The following is a 16,178-nucleotide window of genomic DNA, read 5'->3' as shown; positions in this document are numbered from 1 at the left end:
AAGTAATGCCAGTTTCTTTGTTTTCCCAGTTATTGACTGACAGCTCTGCTGTCCCCATGATTTTGCTGCTGACCTATTCAACCATACTAAAAAGCAAACATGACTTTAGATAAACATAACATTTGTGTTTTATTGTTTTGTGATTGAGAAGAAAGTGCTTTTTTTTGCGCTCTATTCTCTATGCAATCCACCACAGCTGAAAGGATTTGAGCTTTTTGAAATGACATTTCCTTCACTTTTAGTGTGAAAGGGCTTTTACATTTGCCAAAAATGGAACCTTTTATATTAAAAACAAACAAGCAACCCCAATACCAGATGAGAAAAAGTAACGCACAAGTAACGTAACGCATTCCTTTTTTTTACGGAGTAACGCAATATTGTAATACATTACTTTTAAAAGTAACTTTCCCTAACACTGCTAACTATACAACCCTATGTGTGTGTGTGTGTGTATATGTGTGTATATATGTATATGTGTATGTATATATTTATCAGTCTGGCGAGTAAACAAAAAAATTTACTAGCCAATGGCGATTCAATTGCCAAGGTGTTCGTAGAGGGCTGCTATAGTTTAAAAGTTACAAAACACATGGTTTCTAGTAATAAAACCATGGTTAATTTTCATAAGGGTAGTAGCTTACATGTTTAAATGTATGATGATGTGAAATGAATTGCCTATTAGTTTCAGTGTTGTGTGTGAAAGTGATGATATACATGTAATGATGTCCAAAATGATTGTTAATTCATTGCTAAAGTTGAGTTGCATGTGCTTGTATTTGCATAGCTTACATAGCTTACACCAGTTTTGATGTCAGATATTTTGGAACAATGAATGATGCTGTTTTCAAGCACAAATGTTTAAGGCATAATAAATCACAAAAGAGTGTATTTCTTCATTCTCTTTCAGTCAGTTTGAGTGTGTGATTAACCTGCATGTGAGCTTCCTTTCATGTTTCTGAACTTCAGGACCTAGACGACCCAAACACCTGTTGCATCGATAAAAATGTGAATGATAGAGTCCAGACAGATGTTCAGAAAGTTTAGACCGACAAGTTGTTTGCATTTGTCCAGTCTGATCAGCAGTTCTTTAATTCTTTAGGCTGATTAATCCAAAATACATAAATAAATGATGTAAACCCAGAATTTCCCCATCATCATTTGAAGACAGACTGTGAGGGTTTTGATATTTGTTGCATGCTGCGTTGCCAGTGAGTGATAAAATCAGACATGCACAAGTCACTTTGATCTAAATGGCTTTGCTAAAGTTGAGTTGCATGTGCTTGTATTTGCATAGCTTACATAGCTTACACCAGTTTTGATGTCAGATATTTTGGAACAATGAATGATGCTGTTTTCAAGCACAAATGTTTAAGGCATAATAAATCACAAAAGAGTGTATTTCTTCATTCTCTTTCAGTCAGTTTGAGTGTGTGATTAACCTGCATGTGAGCTTCCTTTCATGTTTCTGAACTTCAGGAGACGACCCACACACCTGTTGCATCGATAAAAATGTGAATGATAGAGTCCAGACAGATGCTCAGAAAGTTTAGACCGACAAGTTGTTTGCATTTGTCCAGTCTGATCAGCAGTTCTTTAATTCTTTAGGCTGATTAATCCAAAATACATAAATAAATGATGTAAACCCAGAATTTCCCCATCATCATTTGAAGACAGACTGTGAGGGTTTTGATATTTGTTGCATGCTGCGTTGCCAGTGAGTGATAAAATCAGACATGCACAAGTCACTTTGATCTAAATGGCTTTAGGTTTTTGTTCACTTTTTCTACAACACAGAGAAAGAATCTGTGGGACAAATCCCAGAGACAAATGTGTGGGACATGTGCATGACTTCTGATTGGTGTCTTGAGGGCTCCATAAAAGGAGAGAGTATAGGAGTCAAAGAGGCTCCTGCGAAGCAGAGAAACGGCGCAGCGTCAGCACAGAAGAGCTGGAGAACCATCACCGTGACGGACACGAAGAAGAATTGCTGTGGAAGTAGTCTGGGAAGATACCATTGCAAAACAGAGACATGTGAGTTTGCTGCCCAAGCCCTCGAACCTCACAGAGTTTTATTACTAGACTTTGGAAATACAATAATATGCTTTAGATGCATCAGTAACTCTAATATAATGTAATGTCTGATTTAACTTCTCTTTTGTATTTCTCGGGCCGGATCAGGCTGGTGAGTGAGAGGTTCTGGCTAAACTTAGTCTGGACAATAGTCTGTCATGATGGTGTACAGTTACAACACAGTTGGTGTGAGAAGTAGCTATATATAGATTCATGTAGTGACCACATACTGGCAAGAAGGTGAAAGTACAAAAACAAACTTGAAAAGAGTTACAAGTGCAAAAGGATCTCTCCACAGGCTGAGATATATACCGGAACCCCCAAATTATTCTTAAATGAGATATTGTTTTATATTGTGCATCTAAATTATTATCTTTTGTGCTTTTGGAGCTTCTTGAGCCCCTTCTTTTCTTCTTGCCATGGGCAACTACGCATTTACTGCAGGTAAGACATCCGTCTCTGCGTTCCTTCATTCATTGACCAAATACAAATTAGAGCACTACTGCATTTTAATAACTTAAGATTGTTTTTTGCTCTATTGTGCTTGGTTTGCTTTGCATTTGTTTTATTTCTCATAAAATCATAATGCATATGTAATGTTGGTCTTTTTATTATTATTGATGATAAATGATAGTTTGTCCGGTGGCACCTTATTTCCCCCAGAACTGTGTGTGCATTATTTTCCACATTTTGCGTCTCATCGTCACAGATGTCGAAGATTTCAAGTCCATCGTGTCGACTCTAGAGAACCAGCGCATTCTGAGCGAACACAGCAGACTGCAGAACATGCTCTCTCTGAATCATGTCAGTAAGTCAATTATCACCTATTAAATGACTGCATGAACAAGCCGTGACATTTGAGTTATCATGCATTTAGTGTCATCCAATATAGTCACGTTTTGCCGCTGTGTCAGGATGTCCTTGAGTTATATTTAACTTCTCAATCTTAATTGGTGTGTAAGTCACATACTGCGCACATCCTAACAACTCACACGTTGCTATGACTGATACTGTACAAAACAGTGTGATGCTTTCATATTAAGTTACAGTATTACTGGAATAAAATTGTCTAAGATCCTAAAACTGAAGTCTAGAGAATAAAATCTCATGCTCTATGAAGATATTGAGTGTTTTGTGCTTATTACGTCTCTTCGCAGGCTGCTGAGGAAGAAACAGGACAGCAGATGATTGAAGTGACTCAGGAACCAGACCTGCTGGCCCTCAAGTTTCTGTACAGTAACACAGATGCACACAAAGACACCGCAGTAAGTCTGTTTGCAAGAAAAAGCCATTGTTCTGTGGATTTTCCCTAATGGGGTTTCCAAACGTTTCCGTCAGTCGAATGCCTCAGAAGTACATTATTAGCTTGAGCTACTCCAGCAATTTATTGTTTATTCCCTGATTTTGGTTAAATGCAAGTAAACAGATAATATATTCAAATGTTAGTGTTTTATTTTGATTAATAGGCTGCACACCAAAAAATTATATCGTGATTGTGTCATATATCATGATTGCGATTTGAATTTAATTTCAGTGTTAATTATTAGCAATAGGAAATAGTTTAGACTATTTTAGTCTAAAAATGTTGACTAAAATTATAGTCTTCATTAATCTTCAGCATTCAAAACTGGATTTTTTTGGGCCTAATGCCTAAATGCCCAGTGTTGCATGTAATGCATTACTAAGTAATTAATTACTGAATTAAATTATAGTAATTATATATCATTATATTAACTATATATTATATATATGTATAATTTAATTACTTTTGGCTTGAAAAGTAAAGTAAGGGATTACTCTTAATTTTTCTGTAACTTAATTACGGATGTAACTGCATTAAATACTCTATAGAGTATAGAACAATTCTATACAAAACAATAGTGGATTTAACATCAAAATTTAACATCTAATGTTAAAATGCATGTTTTTAATGTAACCTTCTCCCTTTAAATACTTTGGTGAGTTGAAAAGTAATTTACGCAGTTTTATAATATTAATTTGAAAGAATTAAAAGAGCAGTTTTGGGATACACAGCACAGCTGATATGGGATTTAGAAAGTAATTAGTTTAGACTATTTTATTTAATTTTTTAGTCATGCATTACTTATTAGAGCTTATTCTTTTATATATTTTAATATGTACTCGTCAGAATAAGCATGTTTGAATTTTTACATAAATATTGTGTTACACTGAATGACAATGTAACATTATTTCAACCAAATTGTAACATTTTATTCTCCAAACACGTATTTGAAACCTTAAAAGTAGACACTTTAATTACATTTAATGTGCTTTCTATGGAAACTTCTTTTGATGCAGACATCTTAACGTCTTTGACCCATATATACATACATATATACATTATGATATATAGGTTGCACAGAGCAACTTATACAATATATGCAATATGAAGAGAATGCTGAGCATCATGTTAGTCTGGGGCATGAAGATATTCTTTCTTATTAATAATGTTATTTTGACAATGTGAGTAGCAGAATTCAGAGAGGTATGGTTAGAAAGCAAGTAAAAAATTTAAATATTGAAAGACTGAAAATCGAGGTTTCTTTTTATTTAATTTGACAAGCATTTTTAAGTTATAAGTACACAAAAATACAAACTGCTGTTCAAAAGTCTGTAAGATTTTTAATGTTTCCGAAATAAGTCTCTTTTTATTTGATCAAAAACACAGAAAAAAACTGTAATATTGTGAAATATTATTACAATTTTAAATGACAGTTTTCTGTTTAAAGGTTCAAAAGTGTGGGGTCAGTACTTTTTTTTGGAAAAAATTACTATTCAACTGATAAAAAGTGATGGTAAACATTTAGATTGTTAGAAAATATTTCTATTTTGAATAAATGCTGTTCTTTTAAACTTTTTATTCATCAAAGAATTGTGAAAAAATGCAGGTTCCACAAAATATTGTGCAGCACGACTGTTTTCTCGAGCAGCAAATCAGCATATTATACTGATTTCTGAAGATCATGTGACACTGAAGACTGGAGTAATGATGCTGAAAATACAGCTGCGCATCACAGAAATACATTACAGTTTAACAGATATTCACACAGAAAACAGCTGTTTGGAATTATAAAAATATTTCACAATATTACTGTTTTTTCTGTATTTTTAATCAAATAAATGCAGTCTTGGTGTGCAGAAGAGACTTTGAAAAAAAAACATTAAAATTCTTATTGATCCCAGACTGTATGTGCGTGTGTGTGTAATATTATTTTCATCAAGGCTACATTAAAATGCTATTAAAATGGTAAAAAGCTGACCTGAAAAGATGGTTCTGGGGCATCCAGGCTGATCCGCTCCACCGTTTGCGTAATAGTCGATGTGACCCAGGAGATCACGATAGCCCAGCGCTACAAGAAAATGCCAACGATGAGTTAACTAGCTCTAGATTTTCATTTAGTGTGATGCTGGTGGTGTTTGCGTATGGAAACGTCAGTGCTAGACGGCTGTGAGTGCTCGTTTCCTGAAGCCAATCAAGAGCCTCTTCTCCAGAAACGTCTCAGTGTTGTGTGAGAAACACACCGTCCATGTCTGTGTGCAGGGCCTCCACGAACTGGGCATCAGACGGGTCGAGACGCTCGCTGGGGGGCTGACCGTTAAACTCCGGCCCTGCTGGATCCAGCGCTGAGTGAGACACGAGACATCACAATCAATCACACACCGCAAGTGATGACGGCTCGAAGCTTCAGGAGGAGAACTCACCTGTTATTCTGCCAATTCTTCCATTAAAATTGGCCCCAGTGAAACCTGAAATGTGGGCCCCTAAACTAACACCAATCATGTGTATGGAGCTGAGATTGGCCCCGTTGACCTGTAATGTCACACACACAGACAGACACACACACACACACACAAACACTTACTTCACAGATGAATATGAAAGAAAGCCACAGAACATCAAAGTCACAGGAAACACTGTGGTGAACATTTCACAAAAGATGATACAACAAAAGAATGGGTCTGTCATTAGGCTATTTAACACCTTGAAAATAAAAAAAGGACAATTCTTATTTTTTATGGAATATTACAGTGTTTGTTATAAATTATTTATCTGTGCACATATTAAAACAAACATGCCATTCCTTTATCTTCTTTGACACTCTGGGCCTCTTCAGTCACTTTTGACCAACAAATTTTACATTTTGAAACTTTACATTTTTTGCTTCATCAGAATGGGATGACACTTGGTGTCTTATGTCACATTAGCTATGTGAACACACAAAAAAAATCTTGAACATGAACCGGATATGTTAAAGGGTCAAAAAAAAAAAAAAAATATATGCAAAACCTAATAAAAGTAAGAAATTATGTCTAAAAACACAACTAGGGAATCCAAAAGCCTCTCTATGTATTTATGTACCGATGGTTACGCCATGACATTACACAAGTTTTTATCTTTAACGCCTCCAGATGGCACTATTCTTACTTCAAAACATTTATTTTAAAGGCCTTCATTTTATTTTAATCTGAAATATTGCATTGATTGAAAAATAATAAAAAATAAAAATAAAAACAAATTACATTAATTTTAATGGAAAAAACAGCTCATAAAAATGTATCAATATTGCATAGTATCAAAATTATAAATAATAATCAAAAAATATAAACAAAAGTAGGCTACAATTACATTGATTTTCCTGAAAAAAAAAAAACTTACATTTCAAGGCTCTGGTCCCTTATGACCATGAAGGTACCAAGTGTGACCCAAAAATGAAGAGGCCCAGAGGGTTAATAAAAAAAAAAAAAAAAAAAAAAAAAAATAAAAGACACCACTAAATCAAAATGGACAATTCTTTTTTTGTATAGAATTTTTCAGTGTTTATGATAAATGATTTATGCATGCTCATAATTATTGTTTAAAACACACACACACACACACCCTGACAAAGTTACCTACATGAGCATTATGTCAACATAAGACTGCATTAAAATAACGACGGTCACTAGCTGTTTATTCAAGTCTCCACCTGAATAAGTTAATAATTAACGCATGCTTCACCTGTGCACAGACAAACCTGCTGCCCGTGCTCAAGAACCAGCACAACTTTAAACCGCTCATAGCACGTATTTATTTATTTAAATTTAGGGTAGAGAGGGTAATTGAAAAAAAAAAAACATTTTATTTCAGCTAGTTTGTCGTTTGTCATTTTCATTTAGTTTAAGTTGAAGTACTAAAATAACTCAAACTAAAAAGTGAAACTTAATAAAACTATATTGACATATTAAAAAAATAATACAAATGACAAACTACTAATTTTATTGTATTACTAAAACTGTAAGCAAAATTAAAAACAGAAAATCTAAAAATAAAATCTAATTCAAAATACTAGCAAAAACTATAATAGTATAAAAATGACACAAAAATAAGCCTGCTTTGAACTGCAGAATGAAATGGCCTGTTCCCCTTCTACGGAACTCCACGCTGCGCCCCCTAGGGGGTACAATGGGGAATGCAGCCTGCATGACCGGTGTCTGTAGCACGTGTGAAACAACGCCAATCTATTGGTCCACCTGGCCCATGACGTCATAGGCGGGATGCCCGGAAGTATAAAAGGGCACCTGCTGAATACGTCATCCACTTTGCTATCTTCAGGAGCCGTCTGTTTGAAGTGCGTGTGAGAGACCAGGGCAGGTGAGCGGTGTGGAAGTGTGTGTTTCTGGCACTTGAGGACGTACACCGTGGGCTGTCCTGAAGGGGGCCCCGCGCCGTACCTGCCCCCCGGCCCCACGTCAGCTAAGGACGGCCGTGCGTGCACGATCTATCTGTCATCTGTTTTTGGTCAGGAGCTTGCGCGTTCAGTGCTCGAGGGCTCTGAACGCGCTCATTCTGAGTGTTATCCAATGAAGCTCCATTCGCGTTTGTCCCTCTTCTCGAGATGAGTGACAAGCGTTTGCATCTCGCGGTTCGGGTCCCGCTGTTGCCGAGGCACGGTTTAAGTTGAAGTACTAAAATAACTCAAACTAAAAAGTGAAACTTAATAAAACTATATTGACATATTAAAAAAATAATACAAATGACAAACTACTAATTTTATTGTATTACTAAAACTGTAAGCAAAATTAAAAACAGAAAATCTAAAAATAAAATCTAATTCAAAATACTAGCAAAAACTATAATAGTATAAAAATGACACAAAAATAAGCCTGCTTTGAACTGCAGAATGAAATGGCCTGTTCCCCTTCTACGGAACTCCACGCTGCGCCCCCTAGGGGGTACAATGGGGAATGCAGCCTGCATGACCGGTGTCTGTAGCACGTGTGAAACAACGCCAATCTATTGGTCCACCTGGCCCATGACGTCATAGGCGGGATGCCCGGAAGTATAAAAGGGCACCTGCTGAATACGTCATCCACTTTGCTATCTTCAGGAGCCGTCTGTTTGAAGTGCGTGTGAGAGACCAGGGCAGGTGAGCGGTGTGGAAGTGTGTGTTTCTGGCACTTGAGGACGTACACCGTGGGCTGTCCTTAGGGGGGTGCAACTGGAGCGGTCGCCCCGCGGCGAACGGATACCACATCCCCCCCCCGGAATGCGATCGCGAACGGACCGAAGGGGGCCCCGCTCCCTACCTCGCACCGGGCCCCACGTCAGCTAAGGACGGCCCTGCGTGCACGATCTATCTGTCATCTGTTTTTGGTATCCAATGAAGCTCCATTCGCGTTTGTCCCTCTTCTCGAGATGAGTGACAAGCGTTTGCATCTCGCGGTTCGGGTCCCGCTGTTGCCGAGGCACGGCGAAGACTCGGATCGCGGGGTTGAGATGCCCTTTTTGGGTTATCGGATCCCGCGGATAGCGCTCGAGTCGAGCAGCGCCTTAGGGATGTGTGCCTCCGTGTTTGGATTCTAACACTCGAGGGCATGTTCTGCTTTCGCATTTGTCTCGGCGAAGAGCATGCGCTTTCAGAGTTACACGCTCATTGTGATGAGTCACGATGTCTAGGCTCCGCTTGCGTTTGTTCCTATTCCCGAGGGATACGGAACAGAGCGTTTGTGTCTCGCGGCCCAGTTCCGCCGTTGCCGCGGCACAGTTTATCTCACCTCGCGGTCATCACTTTGATCTGCGGCATCTGCACACCCTACTATACGGGTTGTCAGATGCCACGGATATTGTTGGGTTGTTATGACGATGAAGTGTGAGCACAGAGTCATTTCAGCCCTGATCCTGCGAGATCGTGGGTGGAGCTATATTCAGCTCGGCCGTGCCTCTCTAATATGCATGTTATTGTGTGTGGAGAGCCTTGTTGGGTGTGAATATATTTAAATACTCTGTGGAGAGAGGCTTGCGAGTTTTCTCTCCCAGGGTGTTTCAGCACCTAGAGTGGTTATGGGGAATATCTTTTTGCTCTGGAATATGGCGGTCTGAGGGCAGCTTTATTCTAGCCTAGCTTCTGATAACTAGGTTGGGTTCCCCTTGGCACAAGTTCTCGAGTAAGTGCTAAAGCCTTTATTTAGGAATCAGCTATTCGAGGATAGCTGTGTTCCAGCGCGGAGACCGCTTCCCTTTTAGGGTTTTTAGATTGTGGTCTCTGTGAGCCCCTTGCCTGGACTGTGCTGTCTCCCCTTCGGGGTTTTAAATAGATGGCCCACTTCCGTGGCCTGGGCGATCTTCAGCCTTATCTGAGAGAACTGCTATTCGAGGATAGCTGTGTCCAGCCCTCTAGTGCTATGGCTACTGCTTACATCAGGCTTGATCTCGGACTATGATGTTTGTGTTCACTCTTTAACGAATCATTTACCTCCTTAATATAGCCTTCTGAGGGTGGTTATATTCCAGCCATTGTTTTTGGCAGGACGGGCTTACTTGAATACAGCTATCTGTGGCTAGCTGTGTTCTACTGCAATTGCGGTGAGCCCTCTCATGGAGTGGGCCCTTTTCCTAGTTATGTGCTAGCTCAGTGATCGCTCCCTGCTTAGGGTTTTAAGTAGTGGTCTCTTGAGCCCTTACCTAGACAGTACTGTCTCCTTGGCTATGTTATTCTGGTCCACAAGCCTTCATAAGACCTTAGGGACATAGCTACAGCGGATAGCTGTGTTCTACCTCAGCAGCTACTCTCTTTACCTGGGATTTAAGTATCATCTCTTGAGCTCCTCTAGAGGCTCTCTAGTTAGCCTCTTCAGTAGTCTTGTGTATCCAGGCTAGTTCTGCTCACTATCTGAGGATAGCTGTGCTCTTAACTTGGTTGGGATGTTCCACTTGATCTATTCGGGTTCCCCCGTTTCTGCCAAGTTGCGTGAGCGACCCGTGGTGTCAGTGGCATGGCCCCTTTCTGAGGAAAGGTTTTGTTTTATGTCTGTCGCTTCCTTGGTGCTCTCCCACCAGATGGAGAGGCATGCGCCTCGGCACGGCGTGGTTGGATTTCATTCCCCAATGTGCCCCCTAGGGTTCCGCAGCATTGAGTTCCCTGGAAGGGGAACGTCTGTAACCATGGTTCCCCAAGAGGGAACGAGACGCTGCGCCCCCTTGCCATGCCTTCGGCCTGCCTGTCTACGTCTCCTTCAGACAGCTAAAGTGGATGACGTATTCAGCATGTGCCCTTTTATACTTCCGGGCATCCCACCTATGACGTCATGGGCTAGGTGGGCCAATAGATTGGCGTTGTTTCACACGTGCTTCAGACACCGGTCATGCAGGCTGCATTCCCCAATGTGCCCCCTAGGGGGCGAAGCGTCTCGTTCCCTTTTGGGGAACCTTGGCTGCATGCGTAACCCAAGACGTTTTCTGCTGGCTGATCGGTAGGGTGCTATTATTGTCGAGTAGAAAACTCAGTAATACTGAACTGATTTAGGCTGAATGATGACATTATTGTCTCATAAAGCTGACTTGACTTGATCGCACTGAGGAACTTTTCTTTTACCTCCATTTTCTGGATGAGGTCGGTGAGGTTCGCGGCCACCTTGCGTGTGTTATCCACCACTTTCCAGTAGTTTATGTTGGTGGCCCCACGGTTCCAGTCCACCACGATCACGTTCATGTCGCGGCGCTGCAGGAGGAGCTGCACGAACTGAGTGAGCCAGACGGGAGGCGAGCCGGTGGGCCGGTAGCCGTGGATGAGGAAGGTGCTCGGGGAGCTGAGGTTAAAGCGAGGGCTGCTGAAGGGCTCTCGATGGGACAGCAGCTGAGCGCAAGACGCATTGACCCGAGTGTAGAGCAGGAGCCTCACGCTCAGCGACGTCCCAGACAGAGAGTGCTTCAGATTCAGGTCCGTCATCTCCTCACACTCCTGAGCTGCAGGGAGAACGCAAACAGTGTTTCTCATGCAGCACAAGTCTTCTGTTGCTTGCACACATCCATTACAGCTTTATCTGAGCCATACGACGCTCCTGCAGGTACATTTAATACTTTCTGAAGTCCTTTTTAAGGCCAAGTAAGGAAAAGTTAAGAAGTAAATTGAAGGGAACACAAGTTTTAGTAAAAGTTTTAGTAAATTTGTTGTGTTTTTAAATATTTTTAAAATGCCTATAGTTTTTAATAATATTTATTTATACATTTTAGTTGATTTACTTTTAGTTCTTTTAGTAATTGAAGTTAAACTAAACGAAAGTGAGAAAAAAAAAAAAAAATTATATATATATACATTTTTTTTTTCTCACTTTCGTTTAGTTTAACTTCAATTACTGAAAGAACTAAAAGTAAATCAACTAAAATGAATTTACTTATATATATATATATATATATATATATTATATTATATATGAGATGATTTCAGTTTACTTTTTATTTATTACAGTTCTAGTTAACTATAATAGCCTTGCCACTAGAATATGGAAATACATTTTACTGTAACTTCTGATCAAAAAGTTCTGTTCTCCCTCAGGATTTTTGTCTTGTTTTCCAGTGCAGATATTCTTAAATCAAGATACATTTATGTGAGAATCAAAATAACAAACAAAATTCTTGTTTTTCTGAGAAATTGATCAAAATGAAGAGAATTTATGATTGAAACAAGAACAAATATCTGCCAGTGGACTCAGAAAAAAAAATCTACTTGAATATCAACTTGTTCTTGTTATTAAGCATAAACTCATAACTTAATTTTGCTAAATATCTCAGAAAAAACGTAATATTTTCATTCTGCATCTCAAGCAAATAAATGTGTATAATTGCATAATTCATTTTAAATATGAATTATGCATGATATAAGAAATGAAAGAATACAGATTTTTATATTAAAAACAAACAAGCAAACCCAGCCCAGATGAGAAAAAGTAACACAAAAGTAACATAATGCATTACTTTCCTTAAAAAGTAACTAAGTAACCCAATTAGATACTTTTTCAGGGAGTAACACAATATTGTAATGCATTGTAACGTTCCCCAACACTGCAAATGGCCTAACATTCATTCTATTTACATCTACACTGCATGAAAATAAGTGGAAAAAATGTGTGTGTGTGTGTGTTTTGGTATTTACAGGAAAAGTGGGACTAATGCTACATCTGTGGAGTTGTGTTAACATTTCAAGAGAACTTCTACAGAAACACCCACCATAAATGAGACAGCACCCACCGTGAGTAATACAGAAACTCCCAGCTCATTATCTCACGCTGTTTCAGGCTGCGTAAGTTAACACGATGAAATATGAGCATTTGGAAGAATGTCATGTGGTTTCTTCTAAACAGTTCATTACAAAGGCAGAAAGGTGACATGGAAGGCAGCATTACCTCTGTGAGCGTCAAACCCCAGCAGCGTCACAAACACGAGCCTCCAGCAGAGCGTCCTGCAGACCTGCATCGAGGGAGACAGGAACCTCAGTCTACAGCGGATCTCACACACTTCTCATCTTTGCAGCTTTTTCTCTCGCTTTAAATGCTGTATGGTTTTATAGAGCAGCAGTGCAAAACTCTTCTGCTTTCTTTTTTATTGTTAGCCAAATAAAACTATTAAGCAGTTTTTGGAAAGCCACACATCACTTATTTTGCTCATTACGAAACCACAAGTTTCCAATGACCCCTGCTCTCACACACACACACACACATGCGCGCACACACACACACATGCGCGCACACACTCTCTCTCTCACTCACACACACACACACACACACACACGAAACTCATTACTGGTCAACAGGGTGTGTGCTATTTTGGTATCATTGATATACCATTATTGTTTTTGTTTATGTTTGAATAATATTTTTTATTTTCACTTTTTGGGTTCATTTGAAAGTTGTAGTGATTTTGTTGTGTTTAGTTTATTATTTGGCTTTTAAATATGTCTGTATAGTTTTCATAAAGTTCATGTTGTTTATTTATTTTTTTTATTTCATTAGTTTATTTTAACTTAAACTAAATGTTGTTTTGGAAACTAGCTGATTCTTTTTTAAATAAAATGTATTTGTTTGTTTGTTTATTTCTTTACTTACTTGTTTGTTTATTTATTTTACTTTATTTATTTTTGTGCTTTCAGTTTTAGTTACCAATCATTACCCTGATGTGTATGTGTCAGGTTTTGCCTAAGTTTTGGGGACCAAATGTGGTCACAAGGAGACTAAAACTAAAAGCATTTCCCATGAGAAAAACAGCTTACTAAAGACAAATAACGTTTACTGCAAATATTGATAAATAATGTTTTCATTCAAACTGAAAAACGCAAGAAGGTTCGTGTGAGGAACAGGTTTTAGGATCCAAAACATACTAAATATTATTAGCTCAGAATTAAACCCACAGAAGTCGATAGAAATTCCCATTATTGAACAGTAACTCACACAAACCCTCTGTATGTTATTTTTTTTGGGAGAGTCATTGTGCGGTTGTGTAATGGGACATTTTAGGGACTCTGCATTTGAACTGGCTGAAGCTGAAAAGAAGACAAACTGGTTTGAAGCTGCAGTCTCGGGGATCAAAACAACGAACATTTACATCAACCGTGTCCTCAGTGAAATCATGAAGCAGCACTGAATCCGACAGAGCACTCACTCACACAGACAGACAGCCATGAACTCACATGAGCAGTGGACACCATAAACACACACTCAAACAAACAGCACATACTACACTATCATAACACATCACTATCTGACTGCAACAAGGCATATGGCACGTGAAGGATGTCTTACCATGTTGGACGAGTGAGCAGCAGTCTCTGTTGAAGCTGTCGGGTCGCTGGTAATCATCTGAAGAAGACTCCAGGAAACAGTGAGGTGACACACTTACACACAGCTCCTCCTTCACTCCAGCTCCACCCATGATTCCTGCAGACATCCACCTACAGGTGGCACATTCCTCAAACCCCTCTGCGCCACCTGCGGCGAGCAACAGCAAGAACAGACACGAAGCGTGAAGCTATAGTCTCTGCGGTGGCTTTGCATTGATCTGAACGAGTGTCGAGGCTCAGACGGATTGCGTGCATGACCAGCATCACGTGGGAAACTGTGAAATTAAAATATTCATAATACAATATAGATATATATTCATACAGTTTTTGTAATCTGCATTTAATTGTATTTTCAAAATAACATTAAAAAGAAAAATATGTTTTTATTGTAATTTCAAACACCACGTTTATTATTTTCGCAGTAACTCTTAATCAGTTGTTAATGTTTAGTGGATGAAGTCAGGTGTAGTTCATCACAAACTATCAACATGTTTGAAAACCTCACTTTTAACAACGCAGTTCAGATGGAAATGTACATATTATTTTTTAAGCTGACCAACAAAACTAGGAAATTATTATAATTAATAATGCATGATGGGTATAAGTTATATACAAATTATTGTTAAAAATTCTGTATGATTATTATTTTAATACATTATATTTCTTTATATCATCATCTTTCATTATATATAATTTATTGTAAGATGCATTTAATTTACCTTTAAAAATAACATTAAAATGGTATATATAAACAGTTTTTATTTTAATCTGTTTTTGGAATTAAAAAAAAAAGTTATTAAGTTGTGCTCAGTGTATGCATTTCATTGCCTAGAAATAAAAATCAAGTGGCGTGCTATTTTTTTCAATAAGTCTCAATCAGATGCTGTCAAGGTGATTGTTAGTGGATGACGTCACTTCACACGATTGATTTGTAGTGGATGACGTCACTTCACAGGCGATTTGTAGTGGATGACGTCACTTCACACGATTGATTTGTAGTGGATGACGTCACTTCACACGGGTGCTTGTCCGAGTGAAAAGTGCGCTTCAAATAACAACAGCGCTTGTGAGCGTGAGGTTTTTGTTTCAGGAAGGACACGCATGTAGTCCAGATGTTTGTCGCCCTCTGGAGGCTGACTGCAGCACTGCGCTGTCGCAATCCTCTTCAGCGCGCTTATAAAAGAGAGCAGGACGCGCGAGCAGCATCCGGGGAACATGTCCCAGCGCTTCCGTTCATCAGCCTCACGGTCGCTTCAGAGCATGTTTGATCGAGACAGAGATCTCGACAAGACGGTCCTCGTGGGGAACATCCACAGCTGCGTGACAGAGGAGATTCTGTTCGAGCTGTTCCTGCAGGTGAGCTCTTCATCATTCACCTGTTCACACTCCTGCAGTGATTATTGATATGCAGTGACAATAACTGTCTTGTCCTCTTGACGAATCTATTTTTGCAGCCCATATTTCTTCGGTTCGTTTACTGGCGTTTAGAGCATCAAGCCAAGGAGCTAATAATATTTTAATCGTTAAACTAGACACGCTTTGTGGGATTTTAAGTAAAAAAAATTACCTAAAAATGAATCAAACTTTTAAAGAGTAATGTTGGATACTTTTATCTCTTGTAGAACTACAAAGTTTGTTTGTTTTGTTAGTGTGTTGTATTTATTTGTTTGTTTAAATGTAATTTATTATTGTTGTTAGTTTATTATTATTATTATTATTAATAATGTTTTATTTATTTATTTTTGCTTGTCATTTATCATTTTTGTAAGAGTTATTTATTTGTTTAGTTATTATTATTTAAATTGTAATGTATTAATATTTAGATTTAATATGTATATTTATATGTATATATTATATTTGATTTATTTGTTTGTTTAAATTAATTTATTATGGTTATAGTTTATTATTATTATTATTATTATTATTATTAGTAGTAGTAGTAGTAGTATCATCAATGTTTTATTTATTTTTACTTGTCATTTATAATTGTTATAATGG

The 16,178-nt window shown here is 38.3% G+C and overlaps 2 protein-coding genes and 1 long non-coding RNA gene across 4 annotated transcripts in view; 2 read left to right on the top strand and 1 right to left on the bottom strand.

The window, feature by feature from the left end:
* The first annotated feature begins 1,918 nt into the window (after positions 1-1,918).
* Positions 1,919-3,324, top strand: LOC107713609 (uncharacterized). Of its 2 annotated transcripts, none has more exons than XR_001636911.1 (4): positions 1,919-2,031; positions 2,461-2,514; positions 2,780-2,874; positions 3,228-3,324. It is a non-coding gene; the product is annotated as an uncharacterized LOC107713609 (long non-coding RNA). The 2 variants fall into 2 exon arrangements; XR_001636910.1 differs by having other exon boundaries at positions 2,780-2,878.
* Positions 3,325-3,529: 205 nt separating this feature from the next.
* LOC107713585 (lipase member H-like) lies at positions 3,530-14,343 on the bottom strand. The gene is made up of 7 exons (XM_016519140.1): positions 14,143-14,343; positions 12,751-12,814; positions 10,944-11,314; positions 5,794-5,902; positions 5,614-5,715; positions 5,352-5,441; positions 3,530-3,537 (listed from the first exon to the last, which is right to left on the bottom strand). The coding sequence occupies exons 1-7, from the start codon at positions 14,197-14,199 to the stop codon at positions 3,530-3,532; spliced, it is 801 nt and encodes a 266-aa protein (XP_016374626.1). The 5' UTR covers positions 14,200-14,343.
* Positions 14,344-15,374: 1,031 nt separating this feature from the next.
* The window catches only part of rbm11 (RNA binding motif protein 11), a 2,527-nt gene continuing 1,723 nt past the window's right edge, over positions 15,375-16,178 (top strand). Inside the window, exon 1 of the mRNA XM_016519138.1 lies at positions 15,375-15,536. Within this exon, the coding sequence (XP_016374624.1) occupies positions 15,396-15,536 (141 nt within the window). The 5' untranslated portion in view covers positions 15,375-15,395. The remainder of the gene's footprint in view (positions 15,537-16,178) is intronic.

This window comes from Sinocyclocheilus rhinocerous, unplaced genomic scaffold (assembly GCF_001515625.1).
Source record: "Sinocyclocheilus rhinocerous isolate Xijiao unplaced genomic scaffold, SAMN03320098_v1.1 scaffold599, whole genome shotgun sequence".
Lineage (NCBI taxonomy): Eukaryota > Metazoa > Chordata > Actinopteri > Cypriniformes > Cyprinidae > Sinocyclocheilus > Sinocyclocheilus rhinocerous.
This window is presented reverse-complemented; position numbering and strand designations above follow the sequence as displayed.

Coding starts and splice junctions, on each gene's coding strand:
- LOC107713585 (XM_016519140.1), bottom strand. CDS start 14,199: ATGATTACCAGCGACCCGACAGCTTCAACAGAGACTGCTGCTCACTCG. Junction 12,815..14,142: donor CTGCTCACTCGTCCAACATG/GTAAGACATCCT, acceptor CCCTCGATGCAG/GTCTGCAGGACGCTCTGCTG. Junction 5,716..5,793: donor AAGAATTGGCAGAATAACAG/GTGAGTTCTCCT, acceptor TGTCTCACTCAG/CGCTGGATCCAGCAGGGCCG.